General features: G+C 40.6%; 1 protein-coding gene across 18 annotated transcripts in view; it reads left to right on the top strand.

Annotated features, from left to right (window-relative positions):
- The window catches only part of MAPK4 (mitogen-activated protein kinase 4), a 222,044-nt gene that overhangs the window by 184,906 nt on the left and 10,668 nt on the right, over nucleotides 1-26,470 (top strand). For all 18 annotated transcript variants that reach the window (XM_072606051.1, XM_072606046.1, XM_072606050.1 and 15 more), the window contains 2 exons: nucleotides 12,548-12,692; nucleotides 19,202-19,363. In XM_072606051.1, the coding sequence (XP_072462152.1) occupies nucleotides 12,548-12,692; nucleotides 19,202-19,363 (307 nt within the window). The remainder of the gene's footprint in view (nucleotides 1-12,547; nucleotides 12,693-19,201; nucleotides 19,364-26,470) is intronic.

Genomic DNA, 26,470 nt, shown 5'->3' with positions numbered 1-26,470 from the left:
AAAGAGTCTACAACTCTACAAGACAATAAGAAATATTAGAACAAAGTAGAAGAGACTGTAGAGGCAGCCAGTGGTTAAGTGGATAGAGCACTAGGCCTGGAGTCAGAAAGACCTGAGTTCAAATCCAGCATCAGATACTTCCTACCTATGCAACCCCCAGGCAAATCACTACCTCTAATTGCCTGACAAAATGGATCCACTGGATTGGAGACAGAAATGGCAAACCACTCCAGTATCGTTGCCAAGAAAACCCCAAATGAGGTCGCAAAGAGTTGGACATGACTAAAAACAAACTGCAAATTATCTTCTATGAAAAACAACTGATCTTGAAAACAGGTCAAGGAGCAAGAACTGAAGAATCACCAGCCTCTCTGAAAAATACAACTGGAAAAAAGAACTCTGTATGCCAGATTTCAAGAAATGATGAATGAAAACTGGTCAGACCTCTTAAATTCAAAAGGCAAATAAAAAATAAAAAGAATCCACAAGTCACCTCCTGAAGGGAACCCCCAAAATAAAGTTAATGGCTATTTTCTTTTTTAAAAAATATATAGTTCATTTATTTTTCACTTCTTAACATTCACTTTCACAAGAATTTGAATTCAAAATTTTCTCTCCATCTCTCCCCACCCCTCACCCCAGGACAGCATGCATCCCTTCCACCCCTTCCTCCAGTCTGTCCTCCCTCCTATTACCCACCCTTCTTCTGTCCCCCTCCCTCTATTTTCCTGTAGGGCAAAATAGATTTCTATACTCCATTGCCTGTATAGCTTAATTTCCAATTGCATGCTAAAACAATTTTTAACATTCATTCCTAAAGCTTTGAGTTTCAAATTCTCTCCCTCCCTCCCCACCTGCATTCAATATAGGTCATGCATGTGTAACAATGCAAAGCATTTCCATAGTAGTTATGTTGTAAAAGACTAACATTATTTCCCTCTGTCCTGTCCTGCCCTTCATTTATTCCATTCTCTCCCTTGACCTGTCCTCCCAGAACAGTGTTTGCCTCTGATTATCCCTTTCCCCAATTTGATGTCCTTTCTATTATCTTCCCTCTCCTATCCCCTTCCCCCTTGCCTTCCTCCAAGGTAAAATGAATTTCCATATCCAATTGAGTGTGTGTTATTCCCTCCTTAAGCCAAATCCCATGAGAGTAAGGCTCAGTTATTTCCTTTCATCTCCCCCTTCTTCCCCTTCATTGTAAAATCTCTTTCTTCTCTCTTTTATGTGAGATGATTTGCTACATTCTACCTATCCCTTTCTCTTACTCGTAGTACATTCCATTCAACAGTAAATTTTATTTTTTTTAGGTATTCTCCCTTCATATTCAGCTCACTCTGTACCCTCTGTCTATGTGTATGTGTGTGTGTATATATACACACACACATACACCCGTGTACATATACATACCTACACATACATAATCTACACCTACACACACATATATATGTGTGTATATATATTTATATATATATATTCCCTCTAACTACCGTAATACTGAAAAAGTCTCATGTATTATAAATAACATCTTTGCATGTAGGAATGTAAACGGTTGAACTTTAATGAGTTCCTTCAGTCTTCTCTTTCCTGTTTACCTTTTCATGTTTCTCTTGATTCTTGCATTTGAAAGCCAAATTTTCTATTCAGTTCTGGTCTTTTCAACAAGAATGCTTGGAAGTCCTCTATTTCATTGAAATTCCATTTTTTCACCTGGAGTATTATACTCAGTTTTGCTGGGGAAGTGATTCTTGGTTTTAATCCTAGCTCCTTTGACTTTTGGAATATCATATTTCAAGCCCTTCAGTCCCTCTGTAAAAGCTGCTAAATCCTGTGTTATCCTGATTGTATTTCCACCACACTTGACCTGTTTCTTTCTGGCTGCTTGTAATATTTTCTCCTTGACCTGGGAACTCTAGAATTTACCTACAATATTTCTAGCAGTTTTTCTTTGGGCATCTCTCTCAGGAGGTGATCAGTAAATTCTTTCCATTTCTATGTTACCCTATGGTTCTACAATATCAGACCAGTTTTCCTTGATAATTTCTTGGAAGATGATGTGTAGCCTCTTTTTTTTATCATGATTTTCAGGTAGACCAATAATTTTTAAATTATGTCTCCTGGATCTGTTTTCCAGGTCAGTTGTTTTTCTAGTGAGATATTTTACATTGTCTTCTATTTTTTCATTCTTTCGCTTATGTTTTGTAATTTCTTGGTTTCTCATAAAGTCATTAGCTTCCATCTGCTCCATTCTAATTTTTAAAGAACTATTTTCTTCAGTAAGCTTTTGAACCTCTTTTTCCATTTGGCAAATTCTGCTTTTTAAAGCATTCTTCTTCTTATTGGCTTTTTGGACCTCTTTTGCCATTTTGGGTTAGTCTGTTTTTAAAGGTATTATTTTCTTCAGCATTTTTTGGGTCTCCTTTAGCAAGCTGTTGATTGGCTTTTCATCATTTCCTTGCATCACTCTCATTTATCATCCCAATTTTTCCTCCACCTCTCTTAATTGCTTTTCAAAATCCTTTTTATGCTCTTCAATGGCCTGAATACATCGCATATATTTTTTAGAGGTTTTGGATGTAGAAGCCTTGACTTTCATGTCTTCCTCTGATGATGTGCTTTATTCTTCCTCATCCAAAAGGATGGAAGAAAATACCTGTTCACCAAGAGAGTAACCTTCTCTAGTCATATTTTTTCCCCTTTTGGGGGCATTTTCCTAGTCAGTTACTTGACTTTTTAGTCCTTTGTCAAGTGGAGGGTATGCTCTAGGAACTTGTAAGTTCTCAGTTCCTCCAAGGTGGCACAATCAAGGGAGAAGAGTAAACTCCTCTCTTGGCCTGCACTCAGGTCTCAGAGCAACCACAAACACTCTTCTGCCCTGGAACTGTGAGTAGGATGCGTCTCCAGAGCCTCCACCAGCTCCACCATGCTAGTGCTCCTCCTCACCCCAGGACCACCCCTCAGAATTTAGACCTAGATCAGTCACTAAATTGTCCCAGGGTTTTAAGATAGAGGGCTCCAAAAATGGATGCTGTTGCCACAGTGTCTGCTGCTACCCTGGGGCTGGGGCTGGGGCCAGACCCTATTCGCTTCTCACCTAGGTGAAAGAGCTTTCTGACTGACCTTTGAAGCTGTCTTTGACATTTGTGAATTGAGAAATCCGGGAACTGCAGCTACTGCCCATGATTCCGCGCCCTGAAGCCTGCTTCAGTCCTGTCCCTGCCACTCTGCACAGCCAAGGCTGGGCTGTGCTCTGAACCTGGTGTGATAGACCTTTCCTGTCAGCCTTCCAGGCTGTCTTGGGTTGGAAATCTCTTTCACTTTGTCGTTTTGTGGATTCAGCTGCTCTAGAATTTGTTTAGAGTCATTTTTTACGAGTATTTTAGGAGTTATAGGGGGAGAGGTAGAGTAGTTCCATCTTTTTACTCCACCATCTTGTTAATGGCTATTTTCCCAAAGAGAAACAAGTCATTTGCTTCCAAAATAGGCCCATTAGTGAATTAGCACATCCCAGCACAGGGTGGATTCTACTTCCCAGTAAATGTTGAATGATGTCTGTGATACAGAATCAGAGACTGTAGTAGCTGGGAAAGACCCCAAAGAACATCTCTTCCAATACCCTCCTATTTTAGAAAAAGAAGCTATAAGAACAATAAAAATAAGAACCATGAGTATTAACAGTGATAATAATAAATAAAAACAGTAATGATGATAGCTAACATTTATATGGTGCTGACTATTGACCAGGTACTGTGCTGAGCACTTTAAAATATTATCTCATTTGATCTTCACAGCACTCTTGCAAGGTGGCTGGTATTATTCCCATTTTACAGGTAAGGAAACTGAGAGAAGCAGAGATTAAGTGACTTACCCATAGTCACATAGCTAGTAAATGTCTAAGGTCAAGATTTGAACTCAGAACTTCCTGACTCCAGATTTAGTGCTCTATCCACTGCACCACCTATAATATTTCTGTATTTCTAGATAATGTCTGCAAAGTACACACCTAATTCACAATAGACCTTTAGGGTAAGCAACTCAAGTATTATTAGCCCCATTTTGCAGATGAGGAAACCAAAACTTACAGAAGGGAAGTGATCCTGACTGTGGTACCTTGGTATTTAAACTCCTTTATCCTTTCTGCTTGCAATTTGACCAGGATTTTGGCTATGATATTCCTGACTGTTTTAAATTTGGGATTTCTTTTAGGAAGTAACCAATGGATTCTTTCTATTTTTTTACCTTGTCCTCTGGTTCTAATAAACCTGTGACATTTTGTTATTATTTTGTTTTGTTTTGTTTTTTGGTCTTTTTTTTTTTTAATGATACAGTATGGTATTTAGATGTTTTGTCTGGTCATGGTTTACAGAAAGTTTTATGATTCTCACATATCTTCTTCAACCTGTTTTCAAAGTCACTTGTTTTTCGGTCTTTTGACATTCACTCTCAGAGTTCCTGTAGGCTTCTGGCCATTTTCTTGTGAAGAGATGGACAAGATGGAAGTGTATTAGTTTTTTGCTTTGGTCTTGTCAGTTAATAAATAAGCATTTATTAACCACCTGCTGTGGGCCAGGTCCTATGCAAAGTGCTAATACAACAAAGGGTAAAAACAAACAAACCCCAAAACAAACAATAACAATAAAAAATCAGTCCCTGCTCTCAAAAAGCTCACAGTCTAATGGGGAAGATAATAAACAAACAACGTTGTACACACAGGATACATAGGTACATTTAGATATAGATATATGCACACCCAACACACACATTTTGAGTTGGAGATAATCAACAGAAGAAATTCACTCGGATTAAAGGGGATCAAGACAGATTTCATATAGAAGGTGGGATTTTAGCTGGCACTTGAAGACAGCTTGGAAAGTCAAGCAGTAAAGATGATGAGGGAGAGAATTCTAGGCAGTGAGGACAACCCATGAAAACATCCAAAGTAGGGAGATAGAGTGGTTTGTTGGACAGTAAGGAAACCATTTTTATTGGATCAGAGTCTATGGAGATAAAAAAGATGCAAGAGAACTGCAAGGGTAGAAGGGAATTAGGCTTGATCATTGTTCAGTTTGACAACTTTTAGCTTTTTGCTGGGGTTTTTATGGAAGAGTTGGGCTCCTCTAGAAGGAGTCTTTTATATCACCATCTTAACCAAACATCTTTTCAACAATCATTTATTAAATACCTACTACATGCCAGGTTCTGAACTAGGCTCTAGAGATACAAAAATAAAACAGTTCCTACCCACAAGAAGCATAAATTCTATTAAGGTAAATCACATGCACATAAAAAAGTATATGCAAAATAAGTACTTGTTAGATGGAAGGAGAGGCACTAACAGCTGGAAAGATCCAGCAAAACTAAGTAAATGCTAAAACACATGATAATTCAGAAGCCTGTTTGTATTTCTGCAATAGTAATACCTCAGATTTACCCCTCCCTTTTCCCTTGCTATTAAATATTTCTTTAAACTGTTGGATCCAAAGTCTATTCTTTTGTCCCTATATATGTATGATACCTACCTTTATTCTTTCTCTAAGGGGACAGTTGTATGTTCCATCTTCCCAAACATAGATTGAATGTGGTTGGAGAAGAGAGCTTTTCCTAATTCCATCAATGACCGAGCTCATCAATCAAAAGTCTCTTTCCAGGAATTTTTCTTCCATCCAGGATTAGGGGTGGGGAGGAAGGTGGGAGGGGAGGACAAGATTTTTCTGGCCAGTCAGAACTTTGCTAGCCTAGGGAGTTTATGAAAACTCTGTGACAAGCTGATTTCACTGTCTTTACCGTTTTATGGTTCGTGTTAATTTAAGGAACGTAAATGAAACTGGGGGGGGGGGTGACTCACAGAAGAATAGAAGGGAAGGCTGGGCAAATCATGTTCTTGTGTCAGTTTCCCTCTTGCATCTCTTCATGGAAATGAGTTTCATTCTGTGCCCTTTGAATCAGAGCTAGGAAGGTATGGTGATTTATTGTTTTATTTGATTTGCTTTGGTATTTCTATGAGCTACCTCTATTTATACACATAAAAATTCCACCCTGAGAGGCATTACAGGATTTAGAGCCAGAAGAGTTCTTAGAGGCTATGTAGTTCAACATTCCCATTCTACAGATTGGAAAACTGAACCCCAGAGAAAGGGAGTGACTTGCCAGAACCAGCATTCAAACCTGGATCTGCCCACACTGAACTTTGCTGTTCTTTCTACTTCTCCCTGGGAGAAGAAAGAATGTGTAGCAAAACCCAACTATTTTGTTCAAGGTTGTGTTGCTGAATCTTTTCAGAGCCAAAGAGTAAGCTGGATTCTAGACTACTGCTTGATTAAGAACTCTTCTACTCCTGACTGTAAAATCCTCAGCAGCTCTTCCCCTGAACATGGTCAAAGCCCCCAGGGAGAGAGGGAGAGGAATGTGTAGAGAGTGTGGACTAAATAATACTGCACCTACCATCTTGTCTCCAACATGTATTTATAGATCATGCCAAGTTTAAAGGCAGTACTGAGGAGAGGGATATTATAACTCAAAGGGGCAACCTGAAGCTATATGTCCAAGGAAATAAAAGATCACTTGGGGAAACTAAGGCTCAAAGTCTTGAAGTGAGTTGCCCAAGGTCCCACAAGTAGCAAAACTAAAATTTAAACTCAAGTTCTGTAATTCCAAATCTGTGGTTCTGTCTACTTCAACAAGCTGCCCTCAATTGAAGTGAGGGGGGGATGAAGGGAGAGAGGAAGGAAGGAAGGAAGGGAGGAAGGAAGGAAGGAAGGAAGGAAGGAAGGAAGGAAGGAAGGAAGGAAGGAAGGAAGGAAGGAAATTCAAAGTTCAAGGAGGCCCATTTATTCTAGAAAGAGTTTTCCCAAAACATTCAGAATTCTGTAATAAGAGATACTCCCTCCATCAAAAGTAATATAGCCTTAATCATAGTTTCTCTCTTAAGTCATTCTATGTAACGAATCCTATCTTTCCTAAGGCACTCATTGCTAACTTGTTTCCCAATCATGTTTTGTAACCCCCCCTTCCCCTTTTGCTCCTCAATGACTAAAAGACCACATGAATTTTACCTGAATCTTGTCAAATAAGAGAGGCCTAGAAGCCTCAATGAATGAGATCTTCAGAAGACAAACCATGCCCAACTTTTCCAGGCTCCCTAGTCAGACCTAGAGCTCCTTCTCTGCCAGAAGTGACGTCAAGACAGGACTGGATGAAGAGGCAGAATAATGGGAAAGATCTTCCCAGCCCCTCCCTTCCCCCTTTCCTTCACTTCACTTTCAGTGACTACGGATGTTTGGGTCATCTGCTGAGGTAAGCGGCTTTGTGGTCCTCTCAGAACAGTGCCCATACCCTGTATACTTGGAGCTTGCCTCTGCCTGTCCTCTCATGCCCTACATTCAGACAATGCCCAGCTTGTATCCCCTGTTTATGCTTGATGGATGAGCCAGGGCCCTGGCGCCACCAGCTTGGGAGCAGTGCTGGCCTATGGGGCCCCCTGTTCAGGTTAGGGGTGGGAAAGGACTACTTTCTTCCCCCAAAACATCCGAATGCTTTGGATCCTTAAGTAAGATGTTACCTCTAATCCAGATGAAGTTGGAATAGCCATTATGCTCCAGTCTCAGGCGGATGGCTTGCTGGAGGGTGGTCTCTGCTTCCCTGCCTATAGCTATCTGTAAGTCTTCCTAACAGTTTGGAGTGTCTTCCCCTGAACTAGTATTTTAAAGGTTTATTTAATGTGGAAAAATCCAAGAGAAAGGGCCGGATTTGATCCCCCATATTAATGGCATATCCCTCACACCTTTCCCTGCTCATTTGTTACATATCTGTGGCTATCTGAAACCAGATGTTCTCTTGGGTCAGAACCGACACATTATACCTACAGAGTTCAACTAATTTTGACCTAAGTATTAATAATGTCTTGGATTTGTTCAGTGTTTGATGCTTTTTCAAAAGCATTGTCATAGCCATTGTCTTATTAGACCAATGCCAGTTGTATAATAATTTGATTATCAAAACAAAGTAAAAACTTTCCTAAGATGATTTGCTCTCCAGATGATTTCATTTGATCATCACAACATCCTCACAAGGCAGATAGTACAAGAATCATTCTCATTTTCATTTTTAGAGGAGAAACCTGGAATCTGGAAAATGAAGTGACTTATCTAGGGTCACATGGCAATAATGAGAAGAACTGGGATTTAAACCTGGGTCCCTTTAACTCCAGCTTTCTTTTTGCTAAGCTGTGTTTCCCTTACTAGTGATCCTAGAAACTGTTTCAATAGAATGGTAAGCCTGGATTGCAAGAGCCATCTGCCTTGGGTACAATGGTCAACTTCATATAAAAGTCAGGTTGCATTTTCAGATATTGTCCCTGCCCTCAAGGAGCTTATATGCTATAATGTTAATTATGTTCATGAGAGTTAAAGATCTTTCCCACCTATTAATGGGCCTGCCCACTAGGGGAGATTTGTTTTGTAGGAAGGGCCATACCACTGGTTCTCAAAAGTTGTGATGCCCTCTGATTCTGAAAAGTGTATATATACTCTGAGGTGAGATTTTACTCATTGGATGTGTTTATTTGGTCAGATGAAACTCTGGGTAGCCTCTAAGGAGCCCCCTGGTTTTGAAAACCCAGATGTTGGTGCTTCTGTCTCTGGTAACTATGTATGTATGTAATGGTCAGACAGTTAGATCTGTCTGTTGATCTGTGATATATGTATTGCTTATGGTCAGACAGTTGGAAGCCCTGTCAGTTGGTCTTTATTTCTGTTTGTATTTTCTCTGAAGTTCAGGGTAATGACTTTTTCCCCAGAACTAAGTGAATGATATACGTGCCTGAATAAAGTAGATTATTGACCCCTCAAAAGTTGCTTTCCTTTTAGAAAAGCAGATCTAAGAACCTGTACAGCAGACCCTCCCGTGTATGCCGAGGTCCTTGCTGAAATAAATAATTATACCTGAATATCAATGATAAGGACCATAATGAGAGTACAAAGTACTGTGAGAGATCGCTTCTAACTATGGAATCAAGAAAATTCCAAGGTGGTTTTGAACTAGACATTAAAGAATTATGTATTCATTACTCATTCAATAAACATTTTTAAAGACTTGCTCTGCACAGAACTCCTTAAATAAGCTTTAGCTTCTGCCCTCATGAAGCTTAAGCCAACAGGAAGGTCAGCTACCACTGATAACTATATTACATAATAAGAAGTATTTCTTATTACTGTTCTTGAATTGTTTTCAGTTGGGTCTAAATCTTCATGGCCTCATCTGGGGTTAAGGGGTTTGTCATTTCCTTCTCTGGCTCATTTTACAGATGAGGAAACTGAGACAAACAGGGTTAAATGACTTTCCGAGGGTCACGCAGCTAGGAAGTATCTGAGGCCACATTTGAACTCAGAGAGATTCCAAGCTCCACTGCATCAACTAGCTGCCCAAAAAGTATTTAGAGAGGGGCAAAACAAAAACAAAGTGCTATGCAAAATCTCAATAGAAAAGTTCTAACCAATGGAGAAAATTAGGGAAAATAGCTTCAGGAGGAAGGTCGCATTTGAATTGAACTTCAAAGAATGAACAGAAACTCGACAGGTGAAAATGATAGAGTGGGCACAGAGACATGAGCCAGCACCCAGAAGTGATAATACAGGACATGACTGGAACAGTCCAATTTAGCTTGATTATAGAGTGCTTGGAGGGACATGCAAGATGGCACAGTGGATAGAGTGCTGGGCCTGGAGTCAGGAAGACTCATCTTCATGAGTTCAAATCTGGCCTCAGATACTTAGTAGTTGTATAACCCTGGACAAGTCATTTAACCCTCAGTTCCTCATGTGTCAAATGAGCTGGAAAAGGAAATGGCAAACCACTCCAGTATCTTTGCCAAGAAAACCCCAAATGGGGTCGCAAAGAGTCAGACATGACTGAAATGACCAAACAACAAAAACATGAAGGGAAGTAATTTGAGGTATGGTTATGACTCATAGTAGGAGCCTAATAAATGTAAATTGATTGATTGAAGGTGGAGTAGTACTAGATTATAGAAGGCCTTAAATACCAGGTAAATGAATGTGAACTTAGTAGATAAAGGGACCAGATTTTGAGCATCAAAATGGGGTTTTGAAGGGTTTGAGCAGAGAAGTGACATCTAACATATCTAACAAATATCTTTGACCTATCTAATAAGTTATATCATGGATGTAAAGTCTTTGCAAACCTTAACAGCTATAATATAGTATATCTTCTTTCTGCATAATAATAGCTAACATTTATATAGAAGCTGTGTAAAAATATGTATGGTAGCTCTCATTATCTTGTTATTATATTATAATTTTATATATTATATAATATAGGTTATATAATACTATATTTATATATAACTGTATCACATTTATATGGAATGTTATAATTATTATAAGAGCTAGTATTTCTGTAACTGCTATATGAATGTTCTCTTTCATGATTATATTACTTATTTGCATAGGTTATTTACTTACGTAGTATACTATCTTATAAGTGCAAACATTTCTAAAGAAGCTACACAATGTTTGTTCTCATTACCATCTTTAGTATTGTTTTATTATTATGCAGGAGGAGGATTCTTCTGGCAGATGGATGAAGGCTAGGTTGAAGGAACCAGAGAGTAGAGAAATGGAAATGCCTAGTAGGAGATGATTATAATAACGCAGGTGGGTGGTGATGACCACCTGTTGTAGGGTGATGGCAGTGGGAATGGAGGAAAATGAATGTGGCAGAGGTAGAATCAGTGAGACTCAGTAACTGACTAGATGCGAGAGGTGAGGGAAGAGTCCAAAGTAACCTAGAGTTTCAAACCTTAGAGACCAGGTGCCTGGTGGCATAGTGGGTTACAGCTACAGAAATAGAGAAGTAAGGCAAGTAGGATTTTAACAAGTAGGAGGAGAGAAAAAGGAGGAAGAGAGGGCATTTCCAGTGGAGACAGAATAGTATGAGCAAAGACATGGAGACAAGAAAGTACAGGATGTGTTTGGGGAACAGCTAATAGGACACTTTGGCTTTGGAGGGATATATGTAAGAGAGTAGTGGAAGACAAACCTAGAAAACTGGCATTTGCTCCTGGAGCTTCTTTCTCTCCCCATTTACCTTTCCTCCTTTTTCAGTGCTTGGGATCCCTGGGTTTCTCCCTTGCTACTCAGCCCCCTACCCCACATCCCTAGAGAATGGCCCATGTTATATCTTGTACACATTAGGTGCTTAATAAATACTTTCACACAGCACATATTTAATAAACATTTGTTAGATTAACACCCCGTTGAAAACTCTATCTGTCTCATTTCCCACCCTCAGGTGATTGATTTACCAGAGAGTGGTGTGGTAGACAAAGAATTGGATTTGGGGTTTGATGATGTGAGATTGAATCCTGGCTACTTCCTATACTAGTGACTGTGAGTGAAGGCCTTTCTCTTGTCTGAGCCTCTGTTCCCTCCTCTATAAAACAGAATGGGACAGGTTGATCTCTGATTTTATTTTTAAATAATATGAATGCATTTGCTGTTGTTCAGTCATTTCAGACTCTTCATGACCCCTCTTTTTTTTTTTGGTGAAGCTACTGGAGTGATTTACCATTTCCTTCTCCAGCTCATTTTACACATAAGGAAACTGAGGTAAACAGGGTAAAGTGACTGGCCAAGGTCACACAGCTAGTAAGTGTCTGAGGCCAATTTAAACTCATGAAGCAAAGTTTCCCTGACTCCAGCATTCTATATATCATGCCACCTAGCTGTCCATGAAACCTATAATCCCCAATAATCTAATTTTAAGCGTTGGTGGTTGATGGTGGGTTAATGTGTTACTCCTGCTTTGAAATTTATATTTATCCAGGAATCCTCATCCAGTAGGGATCTTTTTTAAGCCAGAGTGTCCTGGAACAGCCTTCACTTTTGTGTCTCTCCTCCAGTTTTGTGACAACTAATTCAGTACTCCATTACCAGCTTCCCCTCCAAATTGGCTCATTGTACTAACCCTGACTGCAAGTACTCTACTGTACCTCACTGCCAATTCTTGTAGCTATTTCTATTCTCTTTTATAATTTCTTTAAAATCCTTTAGCAAAATAAACTCCTGCCATCAAGTCTTCTAACCTAGCACCTTTAAATTCTCTAGTTGAAACTTTAACCATAACTGAAGTTTGCCAACCAGATCACCAAGTGCTGTGTTAAAATTAAGTTAAATATATTCTGTGTTTGATAAGAATTAAACACATGTGCTTTGTGAATGCTATTTTCCATGGGCTCGGATACTTTCACTTACCCCCAGATTCTAGCAAACACTTCTATGATCAATATACCAGGCCAAGACGCTACACTTGGCTCCACCCAGTACCGTGACTTACAACAGGTCTGAGCCATGATTCACCAAATGCCTCCAGCTTCCTTTCAATATAACCAGGAAGAGACAGAAAGGGCTAGTTCTTGTATTTCGCTCCCATGTCTCTTTGGTGATACCGGACCATTAGAAGTTTGGGGAAAGTGTACCTCAGGAGGCATTACTTACCTGTTGGTCTGCTGTTTTTGTCTTTTCTCTTCTAGGGTTATCTTTCAGAGGGTCTGGTCACAAAATGGTATCGATCTCCTCGCTTACTTCTCTCTCCCAACAACTACACCAAGGCCATAGATATGTGGGCAGCTGGCTGCATCTTGGCTGAAATGCTCACAGGGAAGATGCTGTTTGCTGGTGGGTTCCTACCTTTTCCTTGCCACATTTCATTTTATAAAATGGGATAATTGAATGGAAATAGGGGCTTATGCCATCCTCATTTGACTTCTCCGTGGCTGAAATCTGACTATCCAGGACGCAGATTAGCTGAGACCGATAAATCAGTAACCTTTAACAATGCACATTTATGTCACGCTTTAAGGTTTGCAAATACGTTTCTCACCACCATCTGTGAAGAACAGGAAGCAAAAGCAGCATTTACTTTTTTTCTAGATGAGGAAACAGAGGCTCAGAAAGGTGAGCAATGGTCCTGGGTCTCAAGACATGCTAAAGAAATATAGAGCCTATGTGTGTGTGTATAGTATATATGTGTGTGTGTATATATATATATATATATATGATATTTAAGTATCCTCCATTCTATGTTTTATATAATATGTATAAATAAAATCTATGTATGTACATATATGCTCATGTATGCATATAGACACATGCAAATAGTATATACATGTAGCCTGTGTTATACATACACATGAATCACATATACATATGCATACACAAAAAGGAGATATATATGTATATATATGTGTATGTGTATGTATATATACCACATATAAAAATAATATATGGTATGTGAAATCCAGCAGAAAAATTGTCACTCAGTGGCACAGCAGGGACGTGGGATGGAAAGTCTTCATACAAGAGGAGATACTTGAGTTGGGTACTAAGAGATGGATAGGAATTCATAAGGCGAAGAGGGAGAAAAGGAGGCATTCCATTTATAGGAAATAGCGAAACAACTTGGAGATTGGAAAGCTCAATATATATTTGGGAGAAGAAAGCATTCTAGTTTGGCTGAGATATAGGAAAAGAATAGGCACAAAGATTGGATAGGGAAGGTGGCTAGTTTATGGAGAGCCTTGAACACCAGGCAAAAGAGTTCCAACTTCGCTTAATAGGTAATAGGGGACCACATAAGATTTTTAAGCAGAAGAGCGACATGACTAAATCTATGCATAAGAAAGATAAGTCTAGAAGGAGTATAAGGGCTTTATAAGAGGAAGAAAGGGGGAGAATAAAGACAAGCGTACTGCTTAGAAGGCCAATAGGATAGTTCAAAGAACTTGTAGCAAGTCTTGTCTTTGTGTGGTAGAATTAGGACTTGAGTAGGTGGAAATATCAAGGAAGACTTGTGGGTGGGCTAGTGATCCAGGCAGATTGGAGTATGTCTCAAAAGCACATTTCTATACCCTATGGATTGTCTTCTCTTTGGAAATGGTGAAAGGGAAAAATTGCAATGTGTCTGTGCCCCCACCAACTGGGACCTGCCCTTGGCAGAAAGGACTATATTCAAGACCTGTCCATGATCTCAGAGGCTACATCCCAGAGAATACCCATTCTTTCACCATTGTGGGACCCACAACACTTTAAAAATGAGACACAAAAATAAGTTGTGGGAGAGACCATTAGAGTGTACCTGGGCACATTCAGCACATCCTATATATGCACCTGAGAGTAAGACCCTATTGGTAAGCAAACACTGACACTGGCCAGTTGCCTATCATACTGCAAAGTTCTATTCGGAAAACAGCTACCCCTACGTTGGGATAGGGATAAGAAAGGTCCTATAGATGGGGTCTTTAAGACTACATCCTTTTACCACTGTAGAGTACAGCCAACCCAAGCATTTACACGTTTACTTATGTATTCATTTAATATCTATTAAGTGCTTGCTGTGTACAGGACGCTGTGCTGGGTGCTGGGCAGAAACCAAGTTTGAATAAGACATTCTCCCTATCTTACTAATTAAGGAGATAATTATAATTGTTTTGTTAGGTAATATAATTATCTAATTAAGGAGATAAGGCACAAGCATCAATAAGTAAAGTATTATATCGGAGACCTACAGAGAGGTAGGTCCATGAGGAAAGATTGTTGCTAAGTGAAGAATCAGGGAAGGATCAAGATGTTTGTCATCACTTAGCACATTTGGATATTCAGCCCGATAGAGACTGAACTAGGTAGTGTAATATAAAGAAGTGCTGGATTTGGAATCAAGAAAATCCTAGGTTCAAATTTTGCCTTTCACTTTCTAGCCGTGTGGTTAGGAAAAAGTCATTTAACCTCTTCGAGACTCAGTATTTTCATTTGTTCAGTGGGGATAGGGACAGGAACTAGGACTATGGTTTCATTGATATAAGGAACTCCCAGCTGAGGAAATTCCCTCTAGCAATGCAGGTTGGCACATCTTCTGCAACTTATTGTCTTAGAGACCACTGAAAGATTAAATGGCTTGCCCAGGGCCAAGTGAATTTAAGGCAGAATGCTTAAGAGGTGGGGCCTGAACCTCAATATTTCTTATTTCAAAACCAGCTCTCTATACACCACACAGCAGTAGTTCTAAGGCAGAGTAATGACTATGTGCCCACCTAATGAGATCCAGTGGGATCATGTATATTCAGTGCTTTGGCAGCCTCTAAGTACTTTGTGATTATTTTTTTCCTGATCTCTCTGCCTGTAATTCTGGTTACTGATACAACTGAATACAGGTGCCTGTTAATAGGTGAATAAGCCTATTAGTTGCTCTTTTCTAGAGAGAAATAGAATAGACTTGGGGGTAGGGGCTGATGGGTGGGAAGCTGTCACTACCTACCCACTTAGCCAAGGTCACTTAAAAATGCCAAAATATCTTCCTACAGGAGCTTATAGTCTAGTTGAAGAGACATGACATGTACATAGAAATATAAACAATACTATGAAGGCAATGGCCCAGTATGCTGCAAAGAGCACTGGCTCTGGAGTCAGGAGATTTCCATTAGAAACCTACATCTGATGCTTGTTACGTGTGTGACCTTGGGCAAGGGACTCTCTGGACCCCAGTTACCTCATATCTAAAGGGAGAGAGTTGAACTAATTGGTGTTTAGGGTCCCTTCTAGCTCTAAAATCCTATTACTCTAGTTGTCATGTTCTAGGTGCCATGAAGAGCCATAAGTAAAGTGTTACAAGAGTTTGAAGGAAGGAGAGATCAGAGGGGGCAGGGAAAACATGGAAGAGGTCAGATTTAAATTGGGAATTTGAAAGAGTGGTTGAACTTAGACCCACAGAAAGAAAGGGAAAAGCATTCTGGGTCAAGAAAATCGGGACTGGAAAAAGAATGCACAAAGGTCTGTTAAAAGGGTCCATGAAATAGAATTCTCATAAGAGAGGAAGGTGTGAAAGGGGCTATGTCTGAATAATTGTCCTTCAAGTTCCAACTTCCACTTAAATAGGTACAAAGTCATTTAATGATGTGGAAGATGTTTGTGATACCCAAGGCCTCCCAACAGTGGGCTGACTTCAGGAAGTCTACCCAACTCTCACCATGGGAAATGGCCCCACTTGGTCACAGAGTGGAGGCCCTCAGGGGAGGCAGAGATAAGTTTGTTTGCACAGGATCCAATCCATCTCTGGGATATCCAACAGCAGGGCATACCAGAGTTACTGTCTGGGTTCGGGTTTGCTGATAGAACCTAGCATGGTAAGCAGTGAAAGTCAAATGATGCCTTATCTTAACGTTTGAGAAACACAGCCTCTTTGTGAGTAGCCTGTGAAAGCTCTCTGGGGGGACCTTGGCTCAAGGGGAGCCCACTTCAGCTCACTTATTTACTTTCCTATCTGATGGAAAACAAAGTTTACATTTATATAGAAGAGAAGGAAAAGGAACCAAAGGAATATGTTAAGGGTCATGGCGAGGAGGGGTGTGGGGCATGTCTGAGCTGGTTCAGGACTGTTGTCCTGGACAAAATAATAATCCCTTATGAACATAGAACCATAGCACTTCCACAGATACATATATACATATATATATATATTTGTACACACATATACATACATACCTATATACATATATATAAAAGTGCATATACATACTATAGCACTTCCGTATACAATTTTCAGCCCGTGAAGTAGATAAATCAAGAATGCTTATCCCCAGTTAACAGCTGAGGAAATGAACGTTCAAGGTTAAGTAACTTCCACCAATTCACACAGCCAATCTTAGACTCCATTGAATGTTTCAACAAGCAGTTTCTGTGTACATCAAAACGAGTTCTAAATGGAGTGAAAAATTGTTCATCCATATTTAAATGAAGCACGTACTACATAAAGAATGCTAAGTGTGAATAGTTTTAAGTAATTTTTCAGATTTATTATTGAACTTGTAATGACCAAGTAGGAAGCACTGCCTTGTTTTCCATTTATATGCTTCATAACACTGGCACTTCCACAATCAGTTTCTCATTTTCCTCATAACGTTTGTCATGCTTCCTAAGCTTTTCATGCATTTAGATTTTACTTTTGTGAGGTAATTTGATGCAAGAAACATAACTTAAGTGACATTCCAATTTTGTAGCTGAAATAAACACCTAATTTGTTTTCATCATGGAGTTAACCAAGACTGCAGTAATAATAGAATGTTGAAACTAGGAAAGATTCATCTAAGAAATGAACCATAACCTCCTGAAACCTCAGAGTTTAGAGGGCTCTTAGAGCTCACCCAGTCCAAACCCTAGCTGAAGCCCTTTACTTTCCACATAAAAGAGTTAAGGGTCAGAGAGGTTTAGGGTCAGAGCTAGGACTGGAGCCAGCTGACTCTTAGACAAAGTGTCCTTTCACTTCGGCAGGAGATTCCAATAGTCCCTAATTTTTTGGAATTTAACTCAAAGGGAAATGAGTGGGAGATAGGAGTGCCCTCATTCTGAGAGGTCAGATGGGTGAGACAGAGGGGCCTGGGGTGTAGTTGCCTAAGTTGAGATACCTATAAGGCTCCCATAGGAGCCTTCTTCCCATAGTTGCTTCTGCAAGCAACAGGTCTCCTTACCCGGCTCCCTGGGGTATCACTAATAGAGACCTTCAAATGCTCCAGTGAAGTCCCTACCCCTAAGGGACTCTTCCTCCTCAATCATCTGATTCTCACTACTGCTATGTAATTTATATCCCCTATCAGTAGGCTCTAGACGGGCAAAAGTGGGGCACAGCAAGAAGAGCACACAGATGGGAAGAAAGTCACTCATCTTCCCTTTTATGTTATTAAAGATTCCAAATTCTTCTGGCATTTGATTTAGGCTTGCCTGGAAGAACTCTGCCTACAGTAAGTCATCCACACTAATTTTTCAAAATGACACAGTATCCTATAAGACCTTGCATGGTCAGATTGGATTGGTGCACACTGTGGTGATTGTCCTTGGTGCTGGAAGAGGACCAAAATGACATCGTTGTGTTGGAGTCAAGGTGCACTGTGTTCAACTGTGGCTGATTAGACCAATGCAACCTCAAAAGGCTCTACCACAGGTCGGGCACAAATAGTCTATATGAATATTTGGTGTGGAGATGTCTCTAAATTTGTAGTTAGTGCACACTGTAGCAGTTCAGTGAAGAGAAGGATGTTTATGAGACTAAACTAGGTCGCAAAGGTTTCATGGAAGGGGCACTTTCAGCTTCAGAGAAGTAAGGAGGCTCTTCCATGTCGGCAGAAGAGAATTAGCAAAGGTGGAAAATTTGGAGTAGGAAAAAGATTAGCTGGACCAGCAACTGTATTTTCCAAGCTTATGAGAAAATAAGATAACACAAGATAAGATGAGATGAGATAAGATAAGATAAGAATGATGAGGGATTGTGCCCCTCTGTGTTTGCATTTTTTCTGATCCTGACCTCCTGTCCTGAAGACTTGACCTCTCTTGTCACCAAGTCCTTCTCCCAGGGAACAGGAAAGCATTCATTCCAAGGCAATATCTGTGTGACACCAAACATTTGGATAATAAATGCTTTTTAAAAGTGTTGTTACTTCAGTTGGCTGAAGTGCATCTTAATCACTGAATGGACGCTTTCCTGATTTTCTTCCACTCCAGAGAAGAATTTCTCAGATAAAAATCTCATAATTGGACCATGAAATATCAGGGTCATATTTGGTCTTAGGAAGTTAACATCTTCTCCATCTTGGCACTAAGAAGACAGAGAGACATGTGAGACTAAACACTTGGAAAGTCAAGCTGGGGCTCGCGTCACACTGTCTTTGGCGGAGCCAAAGTGGGACCTGTAATTTAGAGTAACCGAATCAGAGATTTAGAAGGGGCCTTAGAAAGCCATTTAGTCAGAATCTCTCATTTTACATTTAAGACTCAGAGTTTAAGTGACTTTTATCATAAGGTCGAAAAGGTAGAAGTAGCAGAGTTTAGATTTGAGCCCTGACTCAAAATCTAGCATTCTTTCTACTGTGCCAAGCATAGAATGGAGCTGAAAGGAAGCTTTTTTAGGGATTAGCTGACCCACTTCCTTTATTTGATAAAATACAGAGACTCAGAGAGGAAACATGATTTGCCCAAGGCACAGCTAGCTGGGAGCAGAGCTAGGATTAGAACCCAAGTCTCCTGACTTCCAGGTCCAGGATTTTCCATTATACCAAGCTGACATTCCCAGGGATCCCAAAACTTCGTCTTTGGCCCCACAGCTTTTTTGGCAAATGTAACTCCTCTGATATTTTCTTCCTCAGGGAGTCATGAGTTGGAACAGATGCAGCTTATCCTGGAGACAATCCCCGTAATCCGGGAGGAAGACAAAGATGAGCTGCTCAGAGTGATGCCCTCCTTCATCAACAGCACCTGGGAAGTGAAAAAGCCACTGAGAAAGCTGCTCCCAGAAGTCAACAGTGAAGGTAGCTGAGCTTTATGAGAGACTTTCTTGTCTCTGGGAAGTCTGGGTAATTTGGTCCCTCCTAAATGACCATATGGAGCAACTAACCTGCCACTGGGGAATGTGCAGCTCTCATGCCCAAGACCCTTCCCTTGCTAGGTCAGCCCTCCTAATTGCTTACAATTTTTAAAACTGATTTGATGACCTAGCTCGGAGAGTGAGACACTAACTGACCCCAGTGGTATTTGATGTTAACTTTACAGTTAGGGCACCATGAATGCAACCAAAAGCAAGAACTGATGGTCTGGTGGTGAGTAAGGAGAGAGAATCACCATAAAAAGCAGACATGGGAACTCAAGAAAACATTAGTGCAACATTAGCTTCTGAGGATATCACTACCTTACAGCTCAGTACAGTACCTAACTCAGGTTGTATTGGATGTTAATAGATAATAATGGATCTTAATAATAATGAGCTGAAGTGTTGAAGAAAGGGTAAAATTATGTTCAATTCTCCATTTGAAAGACTAGAGTAGTATGTAAGGATTTGGAGAAGTTTTTCATCCAAAATAACTATATTTGTTTTATTATAAAAATAAATTTTATTTTTAAAAATAAGATGAGGATTCCAGTTTTATCATATTCTTTTTATATCACTGTCACTTTCTAATGAACATACACATACACACACACACGTACACACATACACACATACACACATACACACCCTAGAACCAAAGAAATACAGATAAGCAGAATGAATCAATGCATTACCAATGTATGCTTCATTTCCTACTTATGGACTGTCATCGCCTTACTTTATCATGAATTCTTTGACATTATAATTAGTCATTGATCAGTTTTGTTGTCTTTCTTTGTTGTTTTCCTTTACATTATTATGTGGTTACTTGTTCCTTTGGTCCTGCCTTTGTATGTGAGCCTAGTGTGCACTCACATTTACCAGTTCATGTATGTCTTCCCAAGAGAAGCAATTGTTTAGAAATGTTTTTACTGGCTCTTCATTTAGCTGGAAAATTCCCCGGGGTAATCAGCAAGATATTATATGTTTAGGATTTCGTTTTCTCAGAGAATAGTTTTTGGACAACCAATGCCTCCACTCCACTCTCCAAGGTAGACTTTCAGGGAGCTCATGTCCCAGCTGCTCCTTACTACTATCTTCAGTACCATGGCCAGGCCTGCACCTACAAGAGCTCGATAGAACTGACTTTGAGACCCAGCTCTGCCACACATCAACAGTGTGACCTTAGGCAAGTCATTTCATCTCTTTGACACTCATACATAAAAGGAAGTGATTAAACCAAGTGACCTTTAAAGTCTTTTCCAGCTGGAAGACTTCCTATTCTTGTTTTCTGGGACAGGTGCTTCCCAAAACCATGATCTAGAACTGAAAAAGTTTTTGTTCATCATCCAGTTCAGGAACTCACTGGTGGACCTTAAGTATTTTTTTATTTAAGATTTCCCATTTCTCAGATAAAACCCATGTAAGCCACTGCTAATGAGCATGCCAGGTAAAGATGCTTTTCGCCCATGGTGTCATAGTTCTACTTTTGTATTTATTTTATCACCCTGTAAAGAAACAGAGCCAGAAATATCAGTATACGACAAAGAACTCTTCTTGGTGCATGTGATTCTATTATAGGGAGAGTTGTTGACCCCCAAAACCCATAGGGATTCTGCAGCTCACTTAGACCCCGAAAATCTGAGAGTCTCCAAAGCCATACCAGGAAAATCAGTGTTAGTGCCAGGCAAAAAGCCATCACTGTCATATCATTATCTTCATAGAGGTAGAGTCAATGGAGGTGGGATCAGGCTTAGCTCTTCAATTTAGCTTTTCTGTGACTTATGACAAGTCACTTAATGCCTCTGAAGTCTTTCAGCAACACAAACGATAATCATAACCTGACTTCACAGAGTGTTATGAGGAAAGTGTTGTGCAAACCTTAAAGTAGATCAATAAATGCAAGTTATTTTGGTATTACCATCATTGTACATTGAGTACTTTTGTGTAGAACACTGTGTTAGAAACTAGAGAAATAGGCCCTACTTTGTATAACACCATTTCAGAAGCCTTTTATCCTAGTTGAGAAGACAGGACATGTACATGAAAAGATGAATAATTAAAGGAGATGGCACAGGCTACAACCCAAGTGAGTGGAAGGTAATTTGTAGTGGAGGAGGCCAATCAGGTGGCCACAGTGGTTAGGGCACTGGGACTTAAATCAGGAAAACCTGAGTTCAAATCTGGTCTCAAACATTTACTAGCCATGTGATCCTGGGCAAGTTACTTAATCTCCATCTGTCTCACTTTCCTCAACTGTAAAATGGGGATAGTAGCACCCACCTCCCAGGGTTATTGTAAAAACCAAATGAAATAATATTTGTAAAGCACTTAGCACATGCTTAATAAATAATTCCTTCTTTCCTTCCTTCCTCCATTCATTCATCCTTCTTTCCAATGAATGAAGAGAGGTTGGGGAAGATTTCCTAGAAGAATTAGTATCCATGGACAGGATTTGTGCAAGTGGAAAAGGAGCAAGCATTCCAAGTAAAGGGAATAGTGAGAGTCAAGCCAAGGTGGAAATATATGTGGCATGTTCAGGGAATAACAAATGAGCCGATCTGCCAGATCAGGTGGCTGATGTAATAAAAAGAAAAGAAAATTGTAAAACTAGGTAAAAGATCATGGGTGGCTTTTGAATGCTCTGTGGAGGGGAATAAACTCAATCCTGATGCTGGAGGAAGATTAACATATTAATCCAAGGAGTGTTGTTTGTGGTGTTCCGACCAATGACATCAGGAGGATGTTGTCTTGACCTGCCAGTAAATTGGATTTAAGTGAAGGAGGGCTGTGCAAAGTCATTAGCCTCACTGAGTCATCAGAGTCCAGTGGCAAGGACTACTGGGGATGGCCCCAGATGCAGTGGGAGACTCTCAATCAAAGGACCCCTCACGTCTGAAGACCACCCCCCCCAAGCTTCATTTGTATTACAGATGACATCATAATAATGACTAGACACTGCATAACATCGAAAGAACTCTAGGCTTGGAGTCACAAGGCCTGGGTTTGAATTCCACTGCTGATATTACTAGTGGTGTGACCTTAGACAAGTCCCTTAACTCTGAGCCTTCACTTACTAATTTTCAAAAAAGGGATAATGGTGATTGTGCTACTTATCCCAGGACTTGTATAAGGAAAACATTTTGCAAACATTAAAGCACTAGGTAAAGGGGAATTCGGTTGGCTAGGTGACGCAGTGGATAGAGTGCCAGGACTGGAGTTAGGAAGTCCTGAGTTTAAATCCAGCTTCAGGCACTTACTAGGTGTGTGTCCCAAGCCTGTTTGCCTCAGTTTCCTCATCTGTAAAAGGAGCTGCAGGAGGAAATGGCAAGCTGCTCCAGTATCTTTGCCAAGAAAACCCCAAATGGGGTCACGGAGAGTCAGATATGGCTGAACAACAACAAAGGTGAATCATTATTGATTTTATTACTGTTAGAAGAGGTCTTTTCACATGGGTCGCCACCTGTTGTTAATCTGCCTTAGCTGGCAGATGCTTATTAAAGCTAACCAGGCTCACACCTCATATTCCCAGAAATAGCAGTACTGCCACTAGTGAAAATCCTCTGGCTGCCTCAGAGTTTGAAAAATGACCCCAATCCGCTTCAATGCCTTGGGATAAAGGGGCATTAAGAAAATTAAACTGGAACATGTCCACAGCAGTGGGGAGGTCTGGAAACCATGGCAAATGAGAGCTGATTGAAGGAACAAGGGGTGTTTACTGCAGAGAAAAGAGCTGGGGGAAGGGCAGAGTAGGGGCTCTGGAACATTTGAAGGCTCTCCATGGAAGAGGGCAGAGGCTTGTTCTCTGCATTTCTAGAGGGCAGAACTGGGAGCAGTGGGTGGAAATTAAAGGGAGAAAATTTGGGGCTCAATTTAAGAAAGGATACCAAACGTCTATTACACTTCATTAGGCTCCCCTTAAGTTCAGATACAGGTTGACTGACCAGCTGTCACAGAAAGACGTGGAGAGAACATTCCAGCATTACGTAGGAATTAAGCTAGAGACCCTCTAAGGGCTTGTCCAGGTCTGGGTTTCTGTTGTAGTTGTTGCTGTTGCTAATAATAATCTTAGAGCTCTACGTTTGATTTTGTAAAGTAATTGTACATTTATATCTTCATTTCCTATAAATAGATAAAGTGAATTCGATTTTATTTTCACCAGACAATAGTATAGGGAACTCCCAAAAAAGAAATGAAAGCTTTGTGCCTTCTCTGTAGTCTTTTAATGACCATCTTAGAGAGCTGCCTGGGGACATTAAGAGGTAAGATGGCAGTTATTTTAGTCAGGATCTCTTTGACCCAAATCGGCTGTGTGATTCTGGGCAAGTTACTAACTTCCCAGTGCCCCAGGCATCCGATTCACTAAGAGTATAGAGGTTTCAGAGGAGGTATGGATCTTCGTTAGTAGAGGGGTTTCCTCATCTTGACATCCTGTTCAAAAAGAAAATTTCATTTTATTTGTACAGAGTTAAGTGGTTCAGTTGGTATTGCACCAACCCTGAAGTCACAAGGAGCTGAGTTCAAATCCCATCTCAGATACTAGCTATGTGACCTTCAGTAACTTGACCTTTCTGTGCCTCAGTTTCATCATCTATAAAATGAGAAGGTTGGATTGGATTACCTCTCAGGTCCTTTCCAGCTCTAAATCTAGGATCATATATTCTCTTACTCTTTTATCTTAGGGACAGCTAGGTGGAGCAGTAGACAGAACTCCTAACCTGGAGTCAGGAAGAGCTGAGTTCAAATCCATCCTCAGACACTTACTAGCTGTGTGACCTGAAGCAAGTCACTTAACCCTGTTTTCCTCAGTCCTTTGTCTATAATGTGAGCTGGAGAAAGAAATGACACATCACTCTAGTATCTTTGCCAAGAAAACCTCAAATGTGGAGACAGAGAGTCGGACAGGACTGAAACAACTCAACAAAAACAAAAAGAATTAGATGACCATAGCCATTATTATCCCCATTTGGCAGATGACAATTCTAAAGGCCCATAGAAGTTAAGCACGTTGCCCACGGTCACAGGGTGTGAGAGCCAGCACTGGGCCAGGAGCCTCCATCCTCTCCCTCCTGTTCCAGTGTGCTAATACTGCACCCATCCTGATACTTGTGTATTGTGTGACTTTGCCAAGTCATCTCATCTCCTCAATCCTCCATTCCCATTTCTGCAAAATAGAAATGATAACTTCTTCCCTGTGTACCTCTGGGGCTATTGTGAGAGTCAAATGAGGTAATGGATGTAGAAGTACTTTCTAGTTCTGTAGAAATGTGTTGTCGTTGAAGCTGTGTAGCCCTGGGACCTGGAGATGCGTGGTTTGTAGTGAGGATGTTGCCCCATCACAGCCCCGTGCCTACACTCTTTACTGAAATACCACTATGTGTCCTTCACTCCCAGAGTCTTGGGTTACAGAGTGGCATTGAAGCCTCTGGAGAAGGTCAGAAGTTTTCTGAATCCATTGATTCCCTGAATCATTGATGAACACCCTCAGTAAAGTGATCCCGGACAGCAGTGAGTGGCAGGTTAATGGCTCCAGGCTGAGATGCCCCTTCTCAGCTTTGCTGCCTCCTCAAAGGCTCCTTGGAGGACAGACAAACCTGGAATTTGGTGTAGGTTCGTTCCTGCCTTTCCTCTTGAGTTGTAATATGATGCTCTAAGTGGTCTTTTCACAAAGAGGTGAGCTGGGAAGTAACAAGTACAGAGACATTATTGCCTGGGGATCAGCCTTGGCCCTGGGATGGCCTGTAGAGCATACTCTCCAGCACAATCAAGGGCAAGTCCCATCATGCTGAGGCATCAGGCAGTATCCAGGTACCACTGGTGGGTGCTTTCTGTACAAGGAGATGGGAGGAGGAAGGGGAGCATAGTAGGCTGACCTACCCTCAGTAAAAGTGTGGAGTGGGCAAATTTTGCCCTAAGCTTCTTTTCATTCTTAGTGCATCACTGAGCCCAGATGCTCACCCAGTGTCCTCCTACTGATCCCTAGATATCCAAAGGCCCAGAGAACACACCCAGGCCAAGACTCCCTGAAGAAGGACCTTTTTCCTCTTCACTCCTCACTCCCACCCCTTCAAAACTTACTCATCCTTTTCTCATTCGCACAGACTTTTGCTTTATGCTTTTTAACATCTGCTGACAAACCCCTGAAATGTGTTAATGGCTGATAGCCTAATGTGTCACACCTCCCAGGAGAATTTCCATTTTTAATAGAGGTTTCCTAAAGATAAAATACCTTAACCTAAGGGAATTGGTGCCAATATCTAGTGGTGTATTCCAATATTCTATTGGAAAAGTACTTTTGGGTGGAGGCAGGAAGACCGAGAATGTGAGACCTGGATTAAAGGCAGAAAGAATTGTAGAATGTTAAAGTCAAAAAAGGACTTCAGAGATCACCTAATCCAAACACCTCATTTTACAGCTAAGGAAATTGATGTCCCTAACACCGGTGTCAGTCCTACACAAAACTGTGAAATGGCGAAGTCGTCCCAGTCTTACTCCCTGTATTTACCCACCTGTGCATAGGACCTGGAGCAGCTAAGTGACACAATGGATAGAGTCCCAGACTTAGAATCAGGAAGACTTGAGTTCAAATTCGGCCTCAGACTAGCTGTGTGATGCTGGGCAAATCATTTACCTCTCTCAGCCTCAATTTCCTTATCTGTAAAATGAGAATAATAATAACACTTACCTCACAGGGTTGTTGTAAAGATAAAATGAGATCATTGTAAAGTGCTTAGCACAGTGCTAGGCACTTCATAAGTGCTAGCTATCCTCATCATCAGTGTGCCCACAAACTTGGCAGCTTAGTAGGAAGGAGGACTGATTTGTCCGTGGTCACACAGCCAACAAATGACAAAGCCAGATGACTCTGGGCTTCTGTTTACCGGGGTGGTCATCTTTCCACCATACAAAGACAGAGATTGAAGAGGAAACGGGGGGAATAATGATAATTTGGAAGTAGAGAGGAAAATGGAACTTTAGAAGTGCTCACTTAATCCAGCATCTCTTAACCTTTTGCAGCCCCTCTATCCAGCCTCTGTCTATCCATTCCCCA

Source organism: Notamacropus eugenii, chromosome 4 (genome assembly GCF_028372415.1).
Source record: "Notamacropus eugenii isolate mMacEug1 chromosome 4, mMacEug1.pri_v2, whole genome shotgun sequence".
Taxonomy (NCBI): Eukaryota; Metazoa; Chordata; class Mammalia; order Diprotodontia; family Macropodidae; genus Notamacropus; species Notamacropus eugenii.
The sequence above is the reverse complement of the archived record's forward strand: the minus strand, read 5'-3'. Positions and strand labels throughout refer to the sequence as shown.